We start from the raw sequence: 27,850 nt of genomic DNA, 5'->3' as shown, positions 1-27,850 counted from the left end.
CTGTCCAGCCACATTCAGGGATCTGTGAATGTGCACTCCAAGGTCTCCCTGTTCCTCTGTACTTCTCAGCATCATGCCTTTTATTTTCATTCCCTTCTCTTGTTTGCCCTCCCCAATTTCATCATCACACACTGCTCCAGATTCATTTACATTTACCAATTTTCTGCTCATCTGACCAGTCCATTGATGTTTTCCTGCAGTCCACAGCTTTCTTCCTCATTGTCAACCACACCAGCAATGTTGACATCATCTGCAAACTTCTTGCTCATTGCCCCTACATTTAAGACTAAATCATTGATAAAAACTACAAATTGTGGAACCCCACTGAAAATAGACGTCCAGACATGATTCAGTCCCACATGTGATTAACAGTAGCAATACCAGCAGAATCCAACCCCCGCTGTCGCATATGAACTTGCTGGTGTCGCAGCAGGTTGTTTGACTGAGCAAATCTCTTCCCACACACGGAGCAGGTGAACGGCCTCTCCCCAGTATGAACTCGCTGATGTGTCAGTAGATTCTGTTTACTTTTAAATCTCTTCTCACAGTCAGAACATTTAAAAGGTCTCTGATCAGTGTGAACAAGTTGATGTGTAGTGAGATGAGACGACTGAGTGAATCTTTTGCCACACAGAAGACAAGCATATGGTCTCTCCCCAGTGTGAACTCGCTGGTGTATCAGAAGGTCAGATGAATCAATGAATTCCTGCCTACATTGACTGCAGGTGAATGGCCTCTCCCCAGTGTGAACTCGATTGTGTCTCACCAGATGGGCTAACCGAGTGAATCCCTTCCCACAGATAGAGCAGGTGAATGGCCTCTCCCCAGTGTGAGTGTGTTGGTGTTTCAGAAGATCCTTTTTGCTTTTAAATTTTTTCTCACAGCCAGGACAATTATAAGGTCTCTGCTCAGTGTGAACAAATTTGTGTGTCAGAAGGTGGGATGAAGAAGTGAATCTCTTCCCACACACGGAGCAGGTGAATGGCCTCTCCCCAGTGTGAGTGCGTTCATGGTTCAGTAAATCCTTTTTACTTTTAAAGCTCTTCTCACAGTCAGAACATTTAAAAGGTCTCTTATCAGTGTGAACAAGTTGGTGTGTCAGGAGGTGGGATGACTGACTGAATCCCTTCCCACACACATTGCAGGTGAATGGCCTCTCCCCAGTGTGAGTGCGTTGGTGTGTCAGTAGATCCTTTGTGCTTTTAAAGCTCTTCTCACAGTCAGAACATTTAAATGGTCTCTCATCAGAGTGAGCTCGATGGTGAGTCCGGAGGTTTGACAAAGCATTAAATCCCTTCCCACATTCAAGACAGGTGAATGGCCATTCGCCAGTATGAACATGCTGGTGTGTGTAGAGGCTGGATGACTGAGTGAATCGCTTCCCACACACGGAGCAGGTGAACGGTCTCTCCCCAGTGTGGCTGCGTCGATGAGTTTCCACCTCAGATGGGTAATTAAATCCCTTCCCACAGTCCCCACATTTCCACGGTTTCCCCGTGGAGCGGGTGTCCTTGTGCCTCTCCAGGTTGCGCGGTCAATTGAAGCCCAGTCACACACACACACAAAACACGTGTACAGTCCCTCTCCACTGTGAACAGTTGATGTTTTTTTCAGGCTGTGTAACTGGTTAAAGCTCTTTCCACAGTCAGTTCACTGGAAAACTCTCACTCGGGGTGTGTGTGTCTGTCTTTGTGCTTCTCCAGTCACACTGATGTTTGAAACATTTTCCCACAGATAGAATAGCCAAACATTTCTCCTTCCACATTCAAAGGCCAATGATATTCGGATCCTGATGAATCAAGTGACTGTCAGATCTTGATGTGGTGTTTGGTTTGAATTTCCCATCTGCAAATCCAACCCTCCGAATACCCTGTAAATGAAGTTTAAATTGAAATACTCAAAATATGCAATCGACAAACAGACCATTCTGTCCAACCATTCTGCTAGTATTATGCTTCTCCTCCCATTCCATGCAAATCATCTCAGCCTTTCAGTTTACCTTTCTAATCCCTTTTCTCCCATGTACTCATCTAGTCTCCTGTTGAAACTATCACAATGTTTCCCCCTCAATGATTTCTTGTGAGTTCCACATTGTAACCACTCTCTGAGTGAAGAAATTTCAAGTGGAAACATTGTCTCCATATCTACCCCGTCCAACCCATTGATCATTGTAAGGACCTCTATCTAAAGAAAAAATGCCCCAACCCAAACTTTCCCAGCACATGTAATTTTTTTTTTTGGTTTACAAAATTCATCAGTTGGCCCAGGATAGAAATTGGGAGGAGACAAACGTTTCTCTCGGTTTGAGTTTGCTGTGTGTAAACCCTCTTCTTCTAACCCCCTGTGAAAGGAGTTTCCAAAATCCAGCCCTGTCAGTCCCGGATAGAAATTCACAACATTCTCTCCTCCTGCTCCGGGTTTGTCACCGGGACATTTCCTCTCGGCTCCACTCAGTACAAACGGAGAACCGGTAGCTTCTCATTTGGGGTTTGCAGTTTTCACAACACGTTTCCGGAGCCTCCCCGTCCACCCGCCGGATCCCTCGCGCCCTCCACCCCGCCATCCCGCCCTTTACCCATTGTGAATCCGGGATAGAAGCGTCTGTCCCTGGTCATCTGACACTGCGCATGCTCTCAACACTGGGCAGCACTGCGCCTGCGCACTGCTCCCCTGTGGTTATGGATAGGGGACATTCTCCACCGCGGGGGATGCTGGGTAGAAATGCTGCCATAGAGAACCCCAATTATGAACAGGTTTTTTTTCGCTTTCACATTGGGGTCGGATGGCCAATAAATAAGATTAAATTCGTGCTGGTTTTCCTTAATTAACCAACATTTATCGATGTGATTATTAATTTTATCTCGAATCATTGCTTCTAGAATTTTCCCCACCACAGAAGTTAAACTGACTGGCCTGTAGTTACTGGGCTTATCTTTACTTTGTTTCAACAAAGTTGTAACGTTTGCAATCGTACAGTCCTCTGGAACCACCTCTGAGCCTAAGTGAAATTGGAAAATTATGGCCAGTGACTCTGCAATTTCCACTCTCACTTCCTTCATTATCCTTGGATGCAACTCATCCAGTCCTGGCGCTTTATTAACTTTAAGTATAGACTGTCTATCTAATATCTCCTTCTTATCAATTTTAAATACTTCTAGTGTTTTAATTACCTCCTCTTTCACTGTGGCCATATAGCATCTTCTTCCTTGGTAAAAAGACATGCAAAATATTCTTATAAAAGCAAAATACTGCAGATGCTAGAAATCTGAAACAAAAACTCAGCAGATCTGACAGCCTCTTACTCTCTGCAGTATTATACTCTTATTCATTCTCTCTCCAGGAAGAATGTGTCCATTGTCCTTTGTTGTTTCACTGGCCTTTATTGCTTTTTATCATCCGTAATTGGCCTTTAATGTAAGCAGATTGGAGTAGAAGAATGAAGTTGTCTTGCTACAATTATACAGGGATTTTCTGAGACCACAACTGCAACCCTGCATGCAGTTTTGGTTTCCACATTTAAAGAAGGATATACTTGCATTGGAGGTAGTACAGTGAAGGTTCACTACATTGGTCCCTGTGGTGAAATGGTTGTCCTATGATCAGTGGCTGAGTAAATTGGGTCTATAATCTCAGGAGTTTAAAAGGTGAGAGGTGATCTCATTGAAACATTTCAGATTCTAAGGAGCTTGATAGGGCAGACATGGAGAAGTTGTCTTCCCAGCTGAAGAATCAAAAAGATGGGGTACAGTCTCAGGATAAGGAGCCGATCATTTAGGACTGAGATGGGGAAAAAATTATTCACTCATGTTGTTGTGAATATTTGGAATTCTCTACTCCAGAGGGTTGGGGATGGTCTATTGTTGGATTCATTTAAGGCTGAGATAGACAAATCTTTGGTCTCTCAGCGAATCGACGGATATGGGGAACAGGTGGGAAAGTGGAGTTGAAGCTGAAGATCAGCTACGATCATATTCAATGATGGAGCAGGCTCGAGGGGCCCTATGGTCTATTCTGCTGCTTTTTACTATGCACTTACGTCCAGAAAATGCTTTTAACTTGTAAAACTGATTCGATTTCTGATGCCAAGCTGTTTGTGTTTTAATCTTGTCTCATTGAGTGATTTCACTGTAACTGAATATGGCTTTACTGATCAATGGACATTGAGCTCTCAGTGACTGCACTGCAGATACCATTCGTTTAACTGTTCTGTGTGGAAATGAGAAACTGAGCAGAAAATGGTTAACAGGTTCACTTCTCTCAAACACTGAGATTAGAGAGGGGAAAATGTGTTATTGTTGATAGCAAGCAGTCTCAGGCATTCCATGTCTGATTGGTTGTTTTTATTTAATTGTAAGAAAATAGGGAAGTGTAACACAGAAATAAGAGGAGTTCATACAACTCCCCCCCCCCCCCTCCCATTTTACATCATTATTTTGTTAAACGTTCCAAGATTTAGTCTTTTTAATCCTATTTGTCTTCAATACTCGACTTTCCAAGAGCTTATTTTAAACTCTTCAACTCATCTGTGATGGTCACTCTCTGTGCCCAACCTGCCTTTTTTAGGAAATAAATTGATCATTACTTCTCTCTGTCAGCCTAACTTTCTCCCTTTCTATGTATCTGTCTTTCTCACTCTGCATCATTCTCCATCAATCCCACTCTTTACAGTCTTTGGAAAATATATTGTCCTTCAATAGAAACAGGAGGATGTCATTCAGCCCCCTTGACGCTACTCTGAATTCACTAAGAGAATTGCTGATCTGCCTATCAGCATCGTTCCCTTACTTCCATCTTCCTCGCTCAACAAAAGCAGGAACAACCCTGGCAAACAAACTCCCAGGAGGAGGTTGGGTGTGGGGGGCTCAATTCCACTTGAGCATTCATTGATTGAACCAAAGTCCAACACCATAATCACTCGACCAACCTGCTGCATTGGAACCTTTTGCTGACCACTCATTGGGCCTTTCAGTGAATGAGACAGCACACATTCCAATGGTCATGGTGAGTTTCTTTTTCCTTCATTCTATTTTCATCAGTCTCCAATTTGAAATGTCTGACAAGTTCCTCTCGGTATTATAACTGAGAATGTGTCTATCTGCTCAGCATTAACTGAACACGGTAAGAGAGATGCTTTGGGATTATTTGAACTTGGTTTCAGCCCATGCACACAGTGGTTCACTGAGGGCTCGGTGATACATGTGCTACTGACATATTTACGATGTGGGGAAGAGACTGTGAAGAGAATCTGTGTATCTACATATGTATCAATATTACAAAGACAAGAAGATAGAAGGGAGGGAAACTGAAATGAGTGGAGTGTATGAAGACAGATAGAAAGACAGAATAATACATGATGGACGCACACTGTTTATAATGTACCTTCACTTGTCTGTGATTACAGATATCCGGTAACATGATGGTTGTGAACTTAATGTTGTTTATCATGTTTTGCTTCAAGATTCAAACATCCATCTTCAAGTTTGACATGTGGGGAATCTTCTCTGTTGCAGAGAGCTAGCTGCCTTTCCAGAGACTCATCAGAGGTTTTAATGATGATGATGATGGCGATCATTACTATTATTTCATGTTTATATAACCAAGACAAAGTGGATAGTGGAGGGGACCCTCTTATGACAGATGATGAGGAAAGTAATGCCACACCATCTTGCACCTTAAAATCGTAGACCTCATGTGCGCCAGCATCGTCAGAATATCAGTAAACCTCCACAATGTCACAATAGAATGTCATTCCCACTCGGTCTGTAACAGTGGAACCATCCCCCCTGTGAGCAGGCTGACCTAGCTCGGGGTCAGAGAGTCATAGAGTTATACAGCACAGAAAAAGGCCCTTCGGCCCATCGCGTCCATGCTGGCCATCAAGCACCTATCTATTCTAATCCCATTTCCCAGCACTTGGCCCACAGCCCTGTATGTAATGGCATTTCAAGTGCTCACCTAAATACTTCTTAAATGTTGTCAGGGTTCCTGCCTCTACCACCCCCTCAGGCAGTGTGTCCCAGATTCCAACCATCCCCTGTGTGAAAATATTTTTCCTCAAATCCCCTCTAAAGCTCCTGCCCCTTACCTTAAATCTCTGCCCCCTGGTTATTGACACCTCCGCTGAGGGGAAAAGTTTCTTCTTATCTACCCTATCTATGCCCCTCATAATTTTGTACACCTCTATCAGGTCCCCCCTTGGCCTTCTCTGCTCTAAGGAAAACAACCCTAGCCTATCCAGTCTCTCTTTATAGCTGAAACACTCCAGCCCAGACAACATCCTGGTGAATCTCCTCTGCACCCTCTCCAGTGCAATCACATCCTTCCTATAGTGTGGCACCCAGAATTGCACAGATTACTCCAGATGCGGCCCAACTAGTGTTTTATACAGCTCCAACATAACCCCCCTGCTCTTATATTCTATGCCTCGACTAATAAAGGCAAGTATCCCATATGCCTTCTTAACCACATTGTCTACCTGTGCTGCTGCCTTCAGGGATCTATGGACTTGTACACCAAGGTCCCTCTGATCCCCTGTACTTCCTCGGCTCATGACATTCATTTGTATTCTCTTGCCATGTTAATCCTCCCAAAATACATCACCTCACACTTCTCAGGATTAAATTCAATTTGCCACTGTTCTGTCCATTTTACCAGCCCATCTATATTACCCTGTAATCTAAGGCTTTCCTCTTCACTATTTATGACTCCACCAATTTTTGTGTCACCTGCGAACTTACTGATTATACCTCCTATATTCACATCGAAATCATTAATACAAACAGCAAGAGTCCCAGCACCGATCCACTCATCACAGGCTTCCAATCACAAAAACAACTTTGGACCATCACCCTCTGCCTCCTGCCACTAAGCCAATTTTGGACCCAATTTGCCAAATTGCAGAGCTCGAAATCGGGACCAAATTAACCACGTTAATATGGGGGCTGCAGCTGACCGACGCTGCAGAGTACCACTGCTCCCCGAGGCTCACAGTGACAGAAAACAGTGAAACTCTCATACAGAACTCCTGGATGCCTGGGCCCCAGCTGCTGAAGCGTGATATAAGGGCGGTCAGATGTTGACACGGTGCTGAGTCACGCCCCTGTGAGCTGACACACATGGAGACGGAGCCAGGAAGCAGCCCCTTGTGTGAAGGACTCACAACAGACTGATTATTTGACACTGGGAAGTGTCCTTGAGTGTCAGCAATCTCTGTCTCGGTGCGTATCTGAACTTTGAACCCTGGTTTTAAAGGGAGAAGTATTTGATCAGAGGCAGGAAGGAAGGTTTAACCTGTACATTGGTTCTCTGATGGGTCTGTCTGTCCGATTGGATTCTACAGTTTGTTTTCTCAGCTGCTCCTGGAGACAGTTGGGTGACAGTTTAAGCCGAGTTTCTATCTGACACCCAACAGCCAGGAGCTCCCAGCCACAGTCCAAAGGCAGTTTTTGTACAGGGGTGAGACAGTTTTCCATCACCGTGAGTCTTAGAGAGAGTGCAGTGTGAATACGCTGTTGTCTCAGCAGGTCATTGCTTCTTGTAAAGGTATTCTCACATTCAGAATATTGAAACAGAGTGAACACATTGGTGTTCAGTGTATTGGGAGGATTCAGAGAGAAGCTGGAAGCGGCGGATAGTGAGAGTGGAGAATGTTCATTGTTTAATGTTCGGCTCTGGGGCCGCACTCGGGATTTGTAAACCCCGCCCCGCCCCGCCCGAGGTTTATTAACCCGCTCCCGACAGTGACCTCTCACCTGACAGCTCACAATGCCCGGCTGATTGACAGCAGCTCCGGACCAATAGCAGGAGGGGGCGAGTCCGCGGCAGCGGCTGGTTCTCGAGCCAATCGGAGTGATGGAGGGGCGGGGCTAGGCTGCGACTGAAGCATGCGCAGTACGGGAATGGGAGCCGGAAGAAGGCGGTCGGGTTAAGATCTCAAAGGGTGAGAAATGAAGCCGACGGCTGGCGATTGGGAACCGGGAGGGGGGGAGCCTGGAAACCGCGCGCGAGCTCAGAGGGCGGTTGGAGATTGTGAATTGGGGGGAGCCTGGAAACCGCGCGCGAGCTCGGAGGACGGGGAGACGGTGGCCTCGTGGTAATGTCACTGGGCTCGAAACCCAGAGACCCTGATCTGAGGATATGGGTTCAATTCAGTGAATAAATCTGGAATATAAACCTCGTCTCGGAAATAGTGACCATAAAACTATCATGGGTTGTTTTAAAACCTCATCTGGTTCACCTGCGCCCCTTCAGGGAAGGAAATCTGCCAACCTACATGTGACTGCAGACCCACAGTGATGTGGTTCACTCTGAAACCGTCCGGCAAGCCACTTAGTTCCAGGGCTATTGGGGATGGGCAACGCCCGCATCCCATAACAGAATTAAAAAACATGGTGGCTGTGGGACTGGAAACCCTGGTAAGAGGCCTGGCTTATGCAGGCAATTGCCTGTCACCATCTCGGGAGGGGAAGGGGGGTGGGGTGAATGGTTGGCCATATTGGTGAGGCAATTGTCATTTGTGGGAGAGAATTCCAAACTTTTCCCAGCCTTTGTGTCAACAATTGTTATCTCCTTTCACTCTGAAAGACCTGGCCACAATTTTTAGACTATGTCCCTAGTCCACAACTCCCCAGTTAACAGAAATAACAATCCGAGTTCCAGTCTTCTCTCCTGATAATTTAATTTCAGGTATTTCTGTGACTGGAAAAGTACCTGGATACACAAAGCCCTGGTCAGACCACACCTGGAGAACGGTGTTCACTGCTGGGCAGCACACCTCAGGAATGATATATTGTCCTTGGAGGGAGTGCAGCACAGATTTGAATGCATGATACCTGGACTCCAAGAGTTAAATTGTGAGGAGAGATGATACAAAGTTGGGTTGTATTCCCTGGAATTTAGAAGATTAAGGGGTGATTTGATCAAAGTTTTCAAAATATTAATTGGAACTGATTGGATAGATGGAGAGAAACAATTTCCACCAGTTGGGGAATCTGGGACTGGGAGCACAGTGTAAACATGAGAGAGCCAGACCTTTCAGGAGTGAAGTTAACAAACACTTCTACACACAAAGGGAGGTAGAAGTGAGGAACTCTGTTCCACAAACAGCAGTTGATGTGAGATCAATGTTAATGTTAAATCTAACATTGAACGATCTTTGTTAACCAAAGGTGTTAATGGATATGGGGCAAAGGCAGGCATATAGGGTTAGATCACAGATAACCCATGATCTCATTTCACGGTGGAACAGACACGAGGGGCTAAACAGCCACCTCCTAGAATCATAGAAACTTACACCACAGAAAGAGGCCATTCAACCCTTTGTGCTTCTGCTGTCTCTTTGAAAGAGCAGTCATGTTTAGACCCACATACCCACACTCTGTTTGTAATCAGTAAGTTCCTCATTCTCAAATCCTTTTAAAATTCCTTATAGAATCAGGTTCCAGCACCTTTTCAGCTCAAGAGTTCCCAATCCTGACAACTCCCTGCTGGTGCAGAAACTGCTGAACTCGATGTTGAGTTCTGGAAGGTTGTAAAGTGTCGAATCAAAAGATGAGCTGCTGTTCCTCGAGCTCCCACTGAGCTTCATTGTAACAGTTCAGGGGGCCAAGGACAGAAAGGTCAGAGTGGGAGTGGGGCGGAGAATTAAAATGACAAGTGACTGGAAGCTCAGGGTCAAGCTCACAGACTGAACAGAGGTTGTTCAACAAAGTGATCGCCCAATCTGTGTTTGAACTTCCCTATGTAAATGCAGACCACATGATGAGCACTGAATAAAGAAACTAAATAGAAAAAATTACAAGTAAATCACTGTTTGTTGTCGGCTGAAGAAAGATGCTTCATTTGAAGAGTAAGGGTTACAAAGTAAAACAAGCCGATTTCCAGAATATTAAATCACCAGTCCAGTTATAGAGATTATTATCAGCAGAAACAAACCCAAACTATCAGAATGAACATGGTTCAGTCCTGAATGTGATTAACAGCAGAGTCCAACCCCTGGAGTCACTGCTGAACTCGCTGGTGTGTCAGCCGGTTGGATGATGGATTAAATCCCTTCTCACACGTGGAGCAGGTGTCCGGCCTCTCCCCAGTGTGAACTCACTGTAGTGTGTCTTGGAGCTGATGGTTTTCCCCATGCACCAGCTGCTCTTGTCTTTCCAGGTGGTGGGGGTCATGGGTTTGGGAGATTCTATCAAAAATTCTGGTTGAATTGCAGATCTATGAAATCCATCTCCTTTCCCCCTCCTCCACCTCTCTCTCTTCTCCCATAGAGGCCAGAGTCTTGTGTAGGCCCAGACCGGGAGGCAGGTTCCCTTCCCTGAAGGACATTGGTGAACCAGTTGGGTTTTTATGACAATCCAGCAGTTTTCATGGTCATTTTATCCTAGTGCCGCCCCCACAAATTATCAGATTCATTCAGCTCAATTTCACAGCCTGCCTTTGTGTTTTTGTGGGTTCTGTTTCATATTTCCTTGTTTGTTTTAAATTAATTTTACAGGGTATTAGAAAGATTTTCAGTCGGGAAAGTCAAACCAAACATCACATCAAAATCTGCCAGAGTCGTTCGATTCATCAGGACCTGAATATTATCAGCCTTTGAACATGGAAGCAAAAAGTACCGTTCACACCAGGGAGAAACCCTGGAAATGTGGGGACTGTGGGAAGGGATTCAGATCCCCATCTGAGCTGGAAACTCATCGATGCAATCACACCGGGGAAAGGCCGTTCATCTGCTCCGTGTGTGGGAAGGGATTCATTCAGTTAGTCTGTCTTCAGAGGCACCAGCGACTTCACACTGGGGAGAGGCCGTTCACCTGTTCTGTGTGTGGAAAAGGATTCACTCTCTCATCCCACCTGCTGAAACACCAGCAAGTTCACACTGACAAGAGAGAGTTTAAATGTCCCAACTGTGAAAAGAGCTTCAAAAACCTACACGGACTGAGGGTGCACCAGCATATTCACACCAGGTACGCACCATTCAGCTGCTCACAGTGTGGGAAGAGGTTCAGGACATCACCCCACCTTCTGACACACCAACGAGTTCACACTGACGAGAGACCTTTTAAATGTTCAGACTGTGGGAAGTGCTTCAAAACTCCTGGGGATCTGCAATATCATCAACGTATTCACACTGATGAGAGACCGTTCAGGTGCTCTCGCTGCGGGACTGGCTTCAGGCAATCGTCTCACCTCACTACACACCAACGCACTCACACTGGGGAGAGGCCATTCACCTGCTCCAAGTGTGGGAAGGGATTCAGTCAGTCATCCAACCTGTTGACACACCAACAAGTTCACACTGAGGAGAGGCCATTCACCTGCTCTGAATGTGGAAAGGGATTCACACGATCATCCCACCTGCTGAGCCACCAGCGCATTCACACTGGGGAGAGGCCGTTTACCTGCTCCAAGTGCGGGAAGGGATTCACACAATCATCAGCGCTGCTGACACACCAGCGAGTTCACACTGGGAGAGACCCTTCACCTGCTCCATGTGTGGGAAGGGATTTAATCGATCATCCAACCTGGGGAAACACCAGCGAGTTCACATGTGACTGCACTGCTCTGATTCTGCTGCTGTTATCAGATTCAGGAGTGAACCTTGTTAATTATGATATTGGGGAAGTGTTGATGCTGTTGTTGCTAACCACAGTATCCGGGCTGGAGTTGACAATTGTGAAGTGCCTTTCACAATCTCAGGACATCTCTGTGTGCAGTAAGCCTCTACAAACAACAATGTGATAATGACCAGAGATGATCTGTTTTTAGTGAGATTGGTTGAGGGTGAAATATTGGCCTCACAGGGGAGAACTCCCCTCCTCTCCTTCCAAATAGTGGCCATGGGATCCTTCACAGTCCATGTCCAAATGCAGCAAGACCTGGACAATATCCAGGCTTGGGCTGACAAGTGACAAGTAACATTCACGCCACAGAAGTGTCAGGCAATGACCATCGCCAACAAGAGAAATCCAACCATTGGCCCTTGATGTTCAAAGGCATTACCATCACTGAATCCCCCACGATCAACATCCTGGGGGTTACCATTGACCAGAAACTGAACTGGACCAGCCATATAAATACTGTGGCTACAAGAGCAGGTCAGAGGCTAGGAATCATGCATCGAGTAACTCACCTCCTGACTCCCCAAAGCCTGTCTACCATCTACAAGGCACAAGTCAGGAGTGTGTTGGAATACTCCCCACTTGCCTGGATGAGTGCAGCTCCCACAACACTCAAGAAACTTTACACCATCCAGGACAAAGTAGCCTGCTTGATTGGCACCACATCCTCAAACATTCACTCCCTCCACCACCGATGCACAGTAGCAGCAGTGTGTACCATCTACAAGGTGCACTGCAAGAATTCACCAAGGCTCCTTCAACAGCACCTTTCAAACCCACAACCGCTACCATCTAGAAGGACAAGGGCAGCAGATAGATGGGAATACCACCACCTGGAAGTTCCCCTCCAAGTCACTCACTATCCTGACTTAGAAATATATCGCCGTTCTTCACTGTTGCTGGGTCAAAATCCTGGAACTCCCTTCCTAACAGCACTGTGGGTGTACCTACACCAGATGGACTGCAGCGGTTCAAGAAGGCAGCTCACCGCCACCTTCTCAAGGGCAACTAGGGAGAGGCAATAAATGCTGGCCCAGCCAGCGAAGTCCACATCCCATGAATGAATGAACAAAAAACAACTAGAGTATTGTGTACAGTACTGTTCTCCTTATTTAGGAAAGATGTCAATGTGTTAGAAGCAGTTCAGAGATGGTTTACTAGACTAATACCAGGAATGGGTGGGTTGTCTTATGAAGATAGGCTTTTTTTTCATTTGTTCATGGGATGTGGGTGTCGCTGGCTAGGCCAGCATTCGTTGCCCATCCCTAATTGCCCTTATTCAGAGGCATTTCAGAGTCAACCACATTGTTGTGGGTCTGGAGTCACATGCAGGCCAGACTAGGTAAGGATTGCACAGTAAAGGACATTAGTGAACCAGATGGGTTTTTACAACAATCGGCAATGGTTTCATGGTCATCAACAGACTTTGAACTCCCGATGTTTTATTGGATTTAAATTCCAGCATCTGCCGTGGTAGGATTCAAACCCGAGTCCCCAGAGCATTACCCTGGGTCTCTGGAATACTAGTCAGTGACAATACCACTGTGCCACCACCTCCCCTCCCACCAAGGTTTGGCTTGGACAGGTTAGGCTTCTATCCGCTAGAATTTAGAAGAATAAGAGGTGACTTACTTGAAATGTTTAAGATCCTGAGGGGTCTTGACATGGTGGATGTGGAGAGGATGTTTCCTCCTGTCGGAGAATCTAGAACTAGGGGTCACTGTTTAAAAATAAGGGGTTGCTCATTTAAGACAGAGATGAGGAGAAATTTTTTTCCCTCAGAGGGCTGTGAGTCTTTGGAACTCACCACTAGAGATATAAATTAGCCATGTGGGTCAAAAAATCAAAGGGGTTGTTTTTAAAGTAAAAGACAGTTAATTTACATTTCTGTTTGGACCATCCTTGGTATATCACGTCATGTAGATAGGCTGTGGGGGTTAGGAAAGTTCTTTGGTTTAATTTATCTGTGTCTGGCCATCTTGGTGATGCAACAGAGAGTGGGCGGGGCTTCATGGTCCCAGTGACCTGGAGAGAAAATGATGAATTCATTGGTTACATTCTCACTCTCCACACAGGGACTTGAGAACAGAACCCAGCTAGATTAGAGAGAGGGATAAACTGGGAGTGAGGAGAGGAATGGTGGAGATGGTATGATGGGTTTGGCAGGATGACCATATCTCATGGAGAAAATTAAGGGACAACCTGCCATGGGAGTCCATATGAGTGGGTGGGAGGGTCTTGGTTGGGATGCTGCCAGAGCTGGTGAGGCGCGGAGAAATGGGGTGAATTGGCTGACAGAGCTGTTGGAGCACAGAAACAGTAAGGGACAGTGTTCTGCATGAGGCATGACCACAAAGGTCCAATTTAAGGGACAAACAGTGTTCTGCACCAGGAAGCCCAGGACAGCTGAATACAGGACAATTCTGTAAAATCCTGTACATTTGGTCACCCTGCGTTTTGGATTCCAGCACAGGGAGGAGGAAGAGTGTGTGGGATGAGGGTTTACCACCTTGCAGGAACAAGAGAGGAAACCATGTTCCATAGAAACCAAAATTGTCTGTTTAGAATTTCTATCCTGTCTTTACAGTGATGAGTTTTGTAAACTCCTTTTCCAGGATATTAGAACGGGTTTTACAGGCAGGAGGCTCAAACCGAACACCACAGCATAATCTGACAGAGTCACTCGATTCATCAGGACCTGAAGATCATCAGCCTTTCAATGTGGATGGAGAAATGTTTGTCTGTTCTGCCTGTGGGGAAATGTTTCAAACATCAGTATGACTGGAAAATCACCAAGACGTGCACACCTGAGTGAGAGTGTTCCAGTGTACTGACTGTGGAAAGAGCTTTAGTTACACAGCCTGAATAAAGATCACACCATTCACAGTGGGGAGAAACCATACACATGTTCTGTGTGTGGACGAGGCTTCAACTCATTGTCCAATCTGAAGAGACACAAGGACACGGTGCACCGTGGAGAAACCATGGAACTGGGAGGAATGTGGTAAAGGATTCAATTCTTCATCCAGGCTGGAAATTCATCAGTGCATTCACAATGGGGAAAAGCCATTCAGTTGTTCCGTGTGTGGGATGGGATTCACTCGGTCATCTGGCCTTCAGTCACACCAGCGAGTTCACACTGAGAAGAAGCCATTCAGCTGCACAACCTGTGGAGAGAGGTTCAAATCTTCATCCATCCTCACTGAACACCAGCGGATTGACATGGGTGGGAGATCATTCATTTGCTTCGTGTGTGGGAGTTGTTGCAAGGATATGCTTTTGCTTCAGTGACTGGAAGCCAGTGTCCAGTGACGTACCACAGGGATCTGTGCTGCGACCCTTATTATTTGTCATTTATATAAACGACATAGATGACTATGTGGGGGGTAGGATTAGTAAGTTTGTGGATGACACAAAGATTGGCCGGGCAGTTAACAGTGAGGTTGAATGTCTTGGGCTACAGGAAGATATAGACGGGATGGTCAAATGGGCAGATAAGTGGCAGATGGAACTTAACCCTGAAAAGTGTGAGGTGATACACTTTGGAAGGAGTAATTTGACAAGGAAGTATTCAAAGAACGGCATGACACTAGGAAGTTCTGAGGAACAAAGGGACCTTGGCGTGTGTGTCCATAGATGTCTGAAGGTGGAGGGGCATGTTAGTGGGGTGGTGAAAAAGGCATATGGGACACTTGCCTTTATCAACCGAGGCATAGATTACAAAAGTAGGGAGATCATGTTGGAGTTGTATAGAACCTTGGTGAGGCCACTGTTGGAGTACTGTGTGCAGTTCTGGTCACCACATTATAGGAAGGATGTGATTGCACTGGAGAGGGTGCAGAGGAGATTCGCCAGGATGTTGCCTGGGATGAAACATTTAAGTTATGAAGAGAGGTTGGATAGACTTGGGTTGTTTTCGTTGGAGCAGAGAAGACTGAGGGGCGACCTGATCGAGGTGTACAAGATTATGAGGGGCATGGACAGGGTGGATAGGAAGCAGCTATTCCATTTAGTTGAAGGGTCAGTCATGAGGGCACATAAGTTCAAGGTGAGGGGCAGGAGGTTTAGCGGGGAATGAGAGGAAAAACATTTTTACCCAGAGGGTGGTGACGGTCTGGAATGTACTGCCTGGGAGGGTGGTGGAGGCGGGTTGCCTCACATCCTTTAAAAAGTACCTGGATGAGCACTTGGCACATCATAACATTCAAGGCGATGGGCCAAGTGCTGGTGAATGGGATTAGGTAGGTAGGTCAGGTGTTTCTCACGTGTCGGTGCAGACTCGATGGGCCGAAGGGCCTCTTCTGTACTGTGTGATTCTGTGTGGAAAGGGATTCACTAAGGTATTCGCCCTCCAGTAACACCACCGAATGCACATTAAGAAGAATCCATTCAGCTGCACTGCTGCGTCAGCTGCGGAAAGAGTTTCAGGCAGTCAACCGACCTCAGTGGACACCAACGTACTCACACTGCGGAGAAGCCATTCACCTGCTCCATGTGTGGAAGGGAATTCCTTGGTCATCCCAACTGCTGACACATCAGCGAGTTCACATCGGGGACAGACCGTTCACCTGCTCCTTGTGTGGGAAGGGATTCCCTTGGTTATCCCAACTGCTGACACATCAGCGAGTTCACATCAGGGACAGACCGTTCACCTGCTCCTTGTGAGGGACAGGATTCACTCAGTCACAACACCTGCTGAGACACGAGCGGGTTCACAAGTGATTACAGGGGTTGGATTCTGCTGTTTTTGCTGCTGTTAATCACACAGGATCAATAGTCTGACAATAATTGGTTTGTTTCTGCTGATGTTAACAAAACTGTAACTGGCTAATGTTTAATATTCTGGAAATGTCACTGATTTTCAGGGCTGCATTGTCCCTTTTTAAAAGCTTCATCTGTGATCTTTCCCCTTAATACGAGAACTCTCAATAGGAGCTAATTTACAAGAAAATTCTGAACTTTTACTTCAACCTTAAATTGATCTTTGATGCAAACTCTACAGTTCAGTATCTGAAAGGTTCCACTGATTAACATCTCCAATTAGAAAGTGCTGATTAACCCTTGCTGACAATTCTTACTGACTTCCACATTCTTCACAGTGACACCTCCATTATGAAGTTAAATTATGAAGGAACAGCAATTAAAATGGTGAAATATTTTACAGGCACATCAATAAAAGCTTCATCAATCAACATTGATATTGATGAAGTTTGGAAGTCGCTGAGTTCAATCATTTCTGACACAGCAGCAGTAACATTTGGTAAAGGTGGAACCCACAACAAAGACTGGTTTGAGACCCACTCAGCAGAGATGACATTTGTCATTGAAGCAAAAAGCAAAGCCCACCTGATGTACAACATAAAGCCAACAGCCAAATACTGTGTGCAGTTCTGGTCACCATATGAATTTAAGGGGAAGTGGTGGAGTGGTATTGTCACTGGACTTGTGTTCCAGAGACCCAGGGTAATGGGGATGCGGGTTTGAATCCCACCATGGCAAATGGTGGAATTTGAATTCAAATATCTGGAATTAGAAGTCCAATGATGACCATGAAACCATTGTCATAAAAACCCATCTGGTTCATTGATGCCCTTTAGGAAAGGAAATCTGTCATCTTCACCTGGTCTGGCCTACATATGACTCCAGACCCACAGCAACTCCTAAAAATGCTCTCTAAACAAGGGCAATTAGGGATTGGCAATAAATGCAAGGGTTTATATGTCATGAGAACGCACACACACAAACAAACTGGGTCTCTTTTCTTTTGAAAAAAGACGTCTGAGGGCTGAGCTAATCATTTAAAATGATAAAGGTTTTGATAGAGAGGATACAGGGAGAATGTTTACTCTTGTGGAGAAAAGCATAACTAGACACCATCAATATAGGATTGTCACCAAGAAATCCAATAGGGAATTCAGAAGAAACTTCTTCACCCACAGATGGAGTGAGTGAAGTGAATAGTATCAATGTACTTATGGGGAGGCTGGACAAACATATGAGGGAGAAGGGGATATTGGGTTATGGTGATAGATTTGGAAGTGGAAAGATGGGAGGAGGCTCGAGTGGAACATAAACACTGAAATGGACTGGATGGGCCGAATGGTCTGTTTCTGTGCTGTATGTCTATGTAATCCTATCTAAGGCTTCAACTGATTGTCCAACCTGGAGAGACACAAGGACACCCACAACAGGGAGAAACCATGGAAATGCGGGGACTGTGGGAAGGGATTCAGCTCTCCATCCCAGCTGGAAACTCATTGGCTCAGTCACACTGGGGAGAGACTGTTCCCCTGCACCGTGTGGAGGAAGGGATTCACCGAATCATCCAGCTTCCAGAAACGCCAGCACACTCACAGTGAGGAGAAACTGTGAAACTTACACTGTGTGTGGGAAAAGATTCACTCAGTCACCCATTCTCCGGATACAGTCTGTAAGAATTCTGTTCTTTCTTTGTCTGTGTATTTATATAGTCTGTAGGAGTTGTGTTCTTTCTTTGCCTGTATGTTGATCTGTAGGGCAGAATCTGTGGAGGTGATGCCATGCTTTGAACCAGCTTGTCCTAGTTTGGAACTGTGAGATGGTGGAAGTGCAGAAGTTCTATGTAATCACAGAGGAATGTGTGTGCTCTCAACAACAGGCGAACGCTGTTCAGATGAACACACCTGTGATTGGGCAAGAGCCACATGATTGTGTGGTGAAATGTCCATGGACAGTTCTGATTGGTGGCCTCAGGGGAGCCAGTTGGGGGTGGGGGGGAGGGGTTCCAGCATAAGAACAGTCCTCTCACGGGCAAAAACAAAAAGCTAAAAGTTTTTCCAGGTAATTATGTTTTTGTTTTGTCCTCTCACGGGGTTTGATGCAGTGGAGAAAAGAACAAAGGGAAGAAGACAAAGAAATAAGAAAGAAGCAAGAAAGCTGGAAACTCCACACGAAAACCAGAAGCTATGGGGAAAGAAGTGCGCTCTGCTGTCCAGATATGACACGGGAAGTATAGAGCTCACATTATTCTGTAAATCACTGCTTGAACTTTACCTTTAGTCCAGAAGTTTGTCCTGTCTTTCTCTTAATAAAGCTGCTCCATAACTGAACTTTATTGTCACATCCGATCCTGTTGTAAGTAAGGAGTTCAATCCCTACAACCCACAAGTTCACATCAAGGAGATTCTAAAACAAAAACAGAATTACCTGGAAAAACCCAGCAGGTCTGGCAGCATCGGTGGAGAAGAAATCAGTTAACGTTTTGGGTCTTCATGACCCTTCGGCAGAACTGAGTCAGTTCTGCCGAAGGGTCATGAAGACCCAAAACGTTAACTGATTTCTTCTCCACCGATGCTGCCAGACCTGCTGGGTTTTTCCAGGTAATTCTGTTTTCGTTTTGGATTTCCAGCATCCGCAGTAGCTTTTAGCTTTTTGTTTTTATCTCAAGGAGATTCTGTCCATCTGCTCCATTTGTAGGAAAGGATTCACTTGTGTGTCCAGCCTCACTGCCCATCAGTTGTTCACTCTGATAAGAGACCTTTTAATTGTTCCCACTGCGTGAAGAGTTTTAAAAGCTCGAAAGATCTGATGAAATACCAACTCACTCACACTGAAGAGAAACCATTCACCCGCACTGAGTGTGGGAAGAGATTCACTACTCACTCAACCTGCGGACACACCAACCATCCTGCCAATGGAAACAATTTCTCCCAATGTAAATGAAAACTCCTAAAAAATAATCATTTCCACACCTCTATTAAATCAGTCCTTAACCTTCTCTACTCTAAAGAGAACAATTCCAGCTTCTCCAGTCTCTCCATGTAACTGAAACCTCTCATCCCTGATACTATTCTGGTAAGTTTTCTCTGTACTCCAAGGCCTAGACATCTTTCCCAAAGTGTGGTGCTCAGAATTGACCACAAGATTACAGCTGATCAGTGATTTATAAAGATTTAGGATAACTGCCCTGCTTTTCCACTCCATGTCCCCATTAGTAAACCGAGGTTCCCATTATATTTTTATAAACAATTGATCAACATGTCCTAACGGATTCAAAGGTTTGTGTCCATGCACTCCCAGGTCACTCTGTTCCTGCACTGTGTTTAAAATTGTACCATTTAGTTTATACTGCCTCTCCTCATTCGTCTTTCCAAATGCATCATTGACTGTGAATCACTTTGAGATGTTCTGAGGATGTGAAAGGTGCTAAATGAACATGAGAACTTTCTTTTACAGCTGATTAAGAGTTGTAGATTTTGATCCATAGATTAAATTGGGATTGATATTCAAAGTTAACCACTTTACTGTAGAAAAACTCCAACTGGGAGTCAGTGAATTAAGAGGAATGATCCCAGACAGCGGTTCTTCAAGGTACACTTCAGGCCCGGCAGCTCAATCAGCTCCACTCTCAGCTCAGGAGACCTCAACAACTCCACAAACTGTCCACAGGGGAGTTCTCCTGGTGCAGTGGGACCAATATTCGTGCTTTAACTATCACCACCAAAAAAAACTGGATTAATTAGTCACTGGTTTGATTCCTGTTTGTGGAATCTTACTGTGCACAAACTGGCTGTCGTGAAACAGTAACTGGTAGCTATATAACACGATTAATGTAATAAAACATCCCAAGTGCTTCTGAGAAATTTCATAAAGAAAAAAATTGGCACTGAGTTACATAGGACATTATTAATGTAGATAGCCAAAACCTTGATTAGAGAGGTAGATTTTAACAAGCATCTTTAATCAGGAGAGAGAGAGCTGGAGGAGCGGAGTGGGTTAGGGAGGGAACTTTATGCCTGGGTACAGCTACTAATGGTGGAATAATTAAAATCAGGGATGTTGAACGGGCCAGAATAAGAGGAGAGCAGATATCTCAAAGGGTGTGAGGCTGGAGATTACAAAGATTGGGAGGGATGGGGCCATAGAGGAATTTGAAAACAAGGCTACAATTTTAAAACCAGGATTTTGTCAAAACCAAGCTTTAACCAGTGGCCAATGTAGAGCAGAGAACACAGGAGTGATGGGTGAATGGGAATTGGCGTGAGAAAGCACATGGGCAGCAGAGTTTTGGACAAGCTCACGTTTCCAGGTGGATGTGGGGTGAATATGAGAGGCTGGTCAGGAATGTATTGCAATCGTCAAGTCTAAAGGTAACACAGGCATGGATGAGGGTTTCAGCAGCAGATGAGCTGGGGTGGGGTGGAGACAGGTGACGATAGGGAGATTGAAATATCTGGTATTAGTGATGGTGTGGATATGTGGTCAGAAACTCATCTTGGGGTCAAATCTGACACCAAGATTGTGAAGAGTGTGGTTCAGCCTCAGACAGTTCCCAGGGAGAGAGATGGACTCAGTAGTTAGGGAACAGAATTTGTAGCGGTGACTGAAGACAATGACTTTGGTCAGATAAGCAGTTTGATAATTTAGTAACAGTGGAGGAATGGAGAGAGATGGTGGTGAGGTAGAGCTGGGCGTTGTCAGTGTACATGTGAAAACTAACACAGTGCTTTAGGATGATGTTGCCTAGTAGCAGCCTGTAGATGAGAAATAGGAGGGTCCAAGGATAGATCCTTGGGGGACACCAAGTTCAAGGACTTTGCAGAGGAAATGGAGGTTGGAGATGGGGTGGTAGTTTGCTAGGACTGTGGAGTCAAGGGTTGGTTTCCCTCAGGATGGTGACGATGGTGCATTGCAAGGCGAGGGTGACAGTACCAGGAGAGAGAGAGAACTGTTAATAATATCAGCTAACATGGGCAAGTTGGATGGTCAGCAGTTTAATGAGAATAGGATCGAGGGACTTGGATGCGGGTCTCATGGACAAGATGAGCTCTGACAGGGATTGACAGGAGGTAGAAGAGAAACTGGAGAAATATGCAATTTCAGGGCTTGGTCAAGGAGGAACTGTAGAGACCGTTTGGCCCGGTGGGCTGGTGGGAAAGAGGGAAGCAGCAGAGGCAGCTGATCGGATTGTCTCAATCTTAGTGACAAAGAAGCTCCATGAGCTCCTCGCACTTGTTGTTGGGAGTGAGGATGGAGGAGGCTGGGTAGAGCCCTTCAGAAGGAACTAACTTGTATTCGAGATACTAAAAAGATTCAACAGGCTGTGTGTTCAACACAAAGCTGATTTATTTAATTATTGCCAGAATAATATTCCTGCTAACTGGGCTGGAGTTTATTAACATCAGCAGAAACAGACCCCAATGAACATGGTTCAGTCCTGAATGTGATTAACAGCAAAATCCATCACTGTAGAAACTTGTGAACTCGCTGGTGCTTTAGCAGCGTGGATGAAGTTGTGAATCCTTTCCCACACTCAGAGCAGGTGAATGGCCTCTCCCCGGTGTGAATTCGCTGGTGATTCAGCAGGGTGGATAACTGAGTGAATCCCTTCCCACATTCCATGCAGGTGAATGGCCTCTCCCCAGTGTGAATTCGCTGGTGCACAGTGAGCTGTTCTGATCGCCTGAATCCAGTACCACAATGAGAGCACCTGAATGGTCTCTCCTCAGTATGAACACGTTGATGGGACATCAGTTCCCCAGAACTTTTAAAGCACTTCTTGCAGTCCAGGCATTTGAAAGGTCTCTCCTCAGTGTGAACTCGCTGGTGTGTCAGCAGGTGGGATGACTGAGTGAATCCCTTCCCACACTCGGAGCAGGTGAATGGCCTCTCCCCAGAGTGAATTCGCTCGTGTTCCAACAGGTTGGATAACTGAGTGAATCCCTTTCCACACTCGAAGCAGGTAAATGGCCTCGCCCCAGTGTGATCTCGCTGATGTTTCAGCAGGCTGGATGACTGACTGAATCCCTTCCCACACATAGAGCAGGTGAATGGCCTCTCCCCAGTGTGACTGCGTCGATGAGTTTCCAGGTCAGATGGGTAATTGAATCTCTTTCCACAATCCCCACATTTCCACGGTTTCTCCCCAGTGTGAATGCGCTTGTGTCTTGACAGGCCAGATGATTGTCTGAAGCCTCGTCCACACACAGAACACGTGTACTGTTTCTCCGCGATGTGAACGGTGCTTTTTCCTTTCATGTTCAAAGGCTGATGCTTTCCAGTTATGTTAAATTGGGCGACTGTCAGCTCCTGATGTGATGCTTGGCTTGAGGTTCATGACTGAAAGTGATTTAAAACAGAAAAAAGGGGGTGAGAGAGAACCCACAAAAACAGAAGGGCAGGTTGTGAAATTGAGCTGAATCAATCTGGTAATTTGTGGGGCCGGCACCAGGAAGAAGTGACCATGAAAACTGCTGGATTGTCATAAAAACCCAACTGCTTCAGGGAAGGGAACCTGTCACCCAGAGTGGACCTACACAAGACACTGGCCTCAATGGGAGGAGAGAGAGAGAGAGAGAGAGAGAGATAGAGAGAGAGGTGGGACAGGCAGGGGGTCAAAGAGAGGGAACAAACCCAGAACCTACTAAAAGGACCAGGGTATCAGGTGTATGTGAACACCATCACCTCCAAGTTCCCCTCCAAGTCACTCATCGTCCTGACTGGTCTGACATCCAGTACTGGATTAACAGAAATTTCCTCCACTTAAGTACCGGGAAGACCAAAGCCTTTGTCTTCGGTCCCCACTACAAACTTCACTCCTTAGCCACCGACTCCATCCCTCTCCCTGCCAACTGTCTGAGGCTGAACCAGATTGTTCACAACCATGGCAGAATATTTCACCCCAAGCAAGATAAACTTTCAGCCACGAATCCACATTATCACCAAGACCGCCCATTTCCACCTCAGTAACATCGTCCGACTCTGTCCTCGTTTCAGTTCATCTGCCGTTGAAACCGTCATCCATTCCTTTGTTAACCCTAGACTTAACTATCCTGACACATTCCCCGCTGGCCTCCCACATTCAACCTCCCTGTGACCGTGAGGTCACGCAAAACTCTGCTGCCCATGTGTTTACTCACACCAAGCCTTATTCACCCGTCCTCCCTATGCTCACTGACCTACAAAGGCTCCTGTTTAAGAAGCACCAAAATTTAAACATTCTCACCCTTATTTTCCTCCATGGTTGTATTCTCCCCTATCTCTGTAATCTCCTCCAGACAGTCAATCCTCCAAGATCAAAAACAAAAATACCTGGAAAAACTCAGCAGGTCTGACAGCATCTGCAGGGAGGTTGCACTCATCTAATTCAGGCGTTTATGATTGGTGGCCGTCCTTTCAGTTGCCTAGGCCCCAAACTTTGGAATTTCATCCTTAAACCTCTCCCCGTTGCTACCTCACTCTCACCCTTTAAGATAATCCTCAAAACCTACCTCTTTGGCCATACACCTGCTGCCCTGCTCCCTCACAACAACTTATGTAGCTTAGTTCAAATGTTTCTTTATAACATTTTTGTAAAATGTCTTGGAAGGTTTTATTACGTTAAAGGCACAATATAAATACAAATTATTAGAACATAAGAAATAAGAGCAGGAGTAGGCCATTCGGCCCCTCAGCCTGTCCAGCCATTCAATAAGATCATGGCTGCTCTGCCCCAGGCCTCAACTCCTTATTCGTGCCAGTTTTTCATAGCCCTCAACTCCTCAATATTTCAAAAATCTATCTACCTCCTCTTTAAATCCTTTAAGTGATCTAGCCTCCGCAACTCTCTGGAGTAGAGAATTCCAGACATTCACTATCCTCTGAGAGATGAAATTCCTTCGGATCTCAGTTTTAAATGAGTGTCCCCTTATTCTGTAACTATGTCCCCTAGTTCAAGATTCTCCCACTAATGGAAACATCTTCTCAACATCTACCCTGATAAGCCCCCTCAGAATTTTTTATGTTTCAGTAAGATCACACCCCACTGACTTGGATGTATATCTCTGCTTCTTCATCATTTCTGGGTCAAAATCATGTAACTCCTCACCTAAAAGCTTCATGAGATCACCTTCACCACACGGACTGCAGAGGTAAGAAGGTCAAACATCATCTTCTCCATGAGCAACTGGGCATTGGCAATATATGCTGCTGGCCTTTTAGTGATGTCCAAATCGCAAGAATAAATTTTTAAAAATATGTATACATTCCAAAAACAATACTCTTTTACATTGTACGGACAACGTTTGTTTAATAACCAGATCTCCCCTAGTATCTGCCTCCCTTGATAATTTCAGATTGAAATTGCTGTGTCCAACTGAGTTCCAAAGTCCTCAGGGTTAAATCCAGCAGCTTCTCCTCCATCTCCCCTCCAGCTCAAACTGATGCAAATAAGACTTTAAAAAGGGAATTGGATAAAAATCTAAGGAGAAAAAAATTGCCGAAGAAAGGACAGGGGAGTGGGACTAGCTGATCTGTCCTTGCAGAGAACCAGAACAGGCACAAAGGATCAAATGGCCTCCGTCTGTATTGTAATCATTCAATGATTCTCTGATTCTATTAAAAAGGACCAACACTGGAGGCTGAGGACCAACTTCTGAACCAATGCCTACCTGGCAACAAACTGGCTCATAATGTGTGTTTCTAGACTCGGTTCTGTGAGCAATGCTTGCAATAAAAGGAACACAAAACACTGAAGCTGCTGGAAAGCTGAAATAAAAAGAGCAAATGCTGGAAATACTCAGTAGATCAGGCAGTATCTGTGATCAAAGCAAAATAGTTAATGTTTCAGGTTATGCAGAATGAATAACGGGGAATAAAAATGATGTAGAATTTGGTGGTCAATATAAGTTTAGAAACGAAAGAGAAATGGGCCAAAGCGCAGGAAAAGAGAACTCCTGACTGAAAAATATGGTAGGAGGATAAAGCTGGTAAGCAAAATATAAAATACCAAATAGAGCTAAAAGACACCCAATACTGGAGGCAGAGGATGTTAGAGAATGGAAGAGAGGTGATCTGGAAGGCAGAGGTGAAACAGAGCAATAGATGGATTCAGATCCACAGAACAGGAGCTGCACAGCCTGAGAGCCATGAAACTCTCACAGATAACAAAGTACAGCACTAAGAGTTCTAAATGGTAGTTGAAAAGGTCAAAAATAGTCACCTCTGAAACAATTTCACTGTTTTCAATGTTAAAATCTCCTGTTGGAACCTGCAGCTGGAAAGATATCAGAAGCACTGGAGTCAAAGAAAAATCTCCCAGTTGAGGAAATACCCGGGGAGCGGGGTGATGTCACCGCGCAATTGTCGATGTGTGATGACATCACAGACACGAACACAGAACATCTGGGTCTGAGCAAACCAGTGATCACCACACATTATGAAGGATGTGAGGGTCCTTGAGAGGGTGAAGAGGAGATTTACCAGAATGGTTCCAGGGGTGTGAATTTTATTTGCAATGTTAGGTTGGAGAAACTGGGGCTGTTCTCCTTGGAGCAAAGGGGATTGAGGGGAGATTTGATAGAGGTGTACAAGTTTATAATAGGTTTAGGTAAGGTAGATAAAGAAAAACTGTTCCCATTATCTGATTGTGAAAAGGTTACTCGCCATAGATTTAAGGTTTTGGGAAGATGAGAGGAAGAAATTTTACACAGCGAACGGTAATGACCTGGAACTCAATACTTACACTCAAAGGCTGATAATATCCAGGTCCTGATGAATTTCTGATTCTGTCAGATGTTGATGTGATGTTTGGTTTGAGTTTCTTGTCTGAAAATCTTCTTCTAATACCCTGTGAAAAAAGTTCACAAAAACCATCACTGTCAGTCCAGGATAGAAAATCAGAAAAGCATTTTTCTTGATTTGAGTTTGCTGTGTGTAAATCCTCCCCTTCTAATCCCCTGTAAAAGGAGTTTCAAAAATCCATCCCTCTCAGCTAGGAGAGAAATTCACAATATTCTCCCCTCCTGCCACCTGGCCCTGCGCATGCGCCCTGCTGCACATTACCCTTCGTCGTCATCAGCAGTTCCTCGATTCAAGGATGACATTTAATCAGGGTCGTGAGTTTCTGCCGTGGGTCTTCATGTGATTAAACAGATGCACAGAGCTTTGGACACATTGGGTTCCATGAGATATTGGGATTAGGACAGCAGGATTTGCTTCCTTTTCTTTCCTTCTCTGCCTCCTCAATAAGACATTGGGACTCAAAGGGCAATACAGCTTGATGGACAAACTGTCCCCATTCTGAACAATGGGTAACAAGCTCCTCCCAGCCATTAAAAACATTGCCCCCTACAAAGATGGCGGCCGTGCATGCGCCCTGCTGCACGTTACCCCAATAAAGATGGCGGCCGTTAATTTGCCCGATCACTGGCCCCGCTTGGTGAAAACAGTGGAACAATAAGTTCTTTTTCGGGGTTCGCGGCTTACACAACATGTTTAAGAAGCCTCCCCGCCCACCCACCCACCGGATCTATCGCTCCCTCCGCCCCGCCATCCCCCCCTCTTTACCTATTGCGGATCCGAGAAAGAAACGCCTCTCTCTTTCTCTCTCGCCATTACCATCACTGCGCATGCTTCTGTCACAAGACAAGCCCCGCCCCTCATTCACTCCGATTCGTTGGATGACCAGTCGCTCCAGCTCGGTCCTACTGCCCCGCCCCTAGTTTCTATTGGTCCGGAGCAGCCGTCAATCACCCGGGCATTGTGACGGTTTCAAACGCTGAGAGCGGCCACAGACTCAGCCTGACTTGCTGATTCTTGGCAGCGTTTTCTATTTGGGAATTAGAGCTAGAGATGGATGGTCAGTTCCCCTCTGTCCGGGGGGGATTCACACTCATTTCCCCAGTGCAGTGATTATCACGTTTACTTTACATGAGAAAGTCCCCGGTTCAATCCCGGCTCTGAAGAAGTCATACGGTCTCGAAACGTAAACTCTCATTCTCTCCCCACAGATACTGTTAGACCTGCTGAGTTTTTCCTTCGTTTTCTGTTTCAGATTTCCAGCATCCGCAGTATTTTGCTTTTATCAATCCCGGCTGGAAGCTTTGTGTTTAACATTGTTACTGGCGAGGAATTAACAATGAATTTAGTTTCATGTCGAACAGGGTGATAGTTACTGTTGTCTCATTCTTTAAACGTTCCTTCTTCACCTTTAAACAGGTAACGGAAAGTGAGAGAAAACAAGACGCTGGAAATCCGACCTCAAAACAGAAAATGTTGGAAACACTCAGCAAACAATGGAGAGGGAAACAGAGCGAATTTTTCAGGTCACTGAACTTTTATCCAAACTGGGAGAACTATGTTTACCAACAAGTACATAGTCGGAGATAAGAGAGGCAGAGAGCAGGAAAGAAAAACGATCCTGTGATAGGATGGAAAGCTGGAGATTAAATGACAAAGGGGATGATGGTGCAAGGCAAAATTGGGCGATAACGATA

General features: G+C 45.4%; 3 protein-coding genes across 3 annotated transcripts in view; 1 reads left to right on the top strand and 2 right to left on the bottom strand.

Moving 5' to 3' along the window:
* The window catches only part of LOC144697912 (uncharacterized), a 294,824-nt gene that overhangs the window by 59,246 nt on the left and 207,728 nt on the right, over window positions 1-27,850 (top strand).
* LOC144697444 (uncharacterized) overlaps window positions 1-27,850 on the bottom strand; it is a 111,144-nt gene that overhangs the window by 21,418 nt on the left and 61,876 nt on the right. The gene's annotated exons all lie outside the window — the stretch shown is intronic.
* On the bottom strand, window positions 350-27,041 carry LOC144697915 (uncharacterized). The gene is made up of 5 exons (XM_078569877.1): window positions 26,922-27,041; window positions 26,098-26,202; window positions 21,846-22,715; window positions 920-1,531; window positions 350-856 (listed from the first exon to the last, which is right to left on the bottom strand). The coding sequence occupies exons 3-5, from the start codon at window positions 22,632-22,634 to the stop codon at window positions 350-352; spliced, it is 1,908 nt and encodes a 635-aa protein (XP_078426003.1). The 5' UTR covers window positions 22,635-22,715; window positions 26,098-26,202; window positions 26,922-27,041.

Source organism: Cetorhinus maximus, chromosome 23, assembly GCF_964194155.1.
Source record: "Cetorhinus maximus chromosome 23, sCetMax3.hap1.1, whole genome shotgun sequence".
Classification (NCBI taxonomy): Eukaryota; Metazoa; Chordata; class Chondrichthyes; order Lamniformes; family Cetorhinidae; genus Cetorhinus; species Cetorhinus maximus.
The sequence above is the reverse complement of the archived record's forward strand: the minus strand, read 5'-3'. Positions and strand labels throughout refer to the sequence as shown.

Excerpts from the sequence above, each read along its gene's own strand:
- LOC144697915 (XM_078569877.1), bottom strand. The coding sequence starts at position 22,634 with ATGAAAGGAAAAAGCACCGTTCACATCGCGGAGAAACAGTACACGTGT. Across the intron at positions 1,532-21,845 it reads AGCGAGTTCACAAGTTTCTA|CGCAACCTGGAGAGGCACAA; the intron begins CAGTGATGGATT and ends TTCAATTGACCG. Across the intron at positions 857-919 it reads ACCTTCTGACACACAAATTT|GATCTTCTGAAACACCAACA; the intron begins GTTCACACTGAG and ends AAAAGCAAAAAG.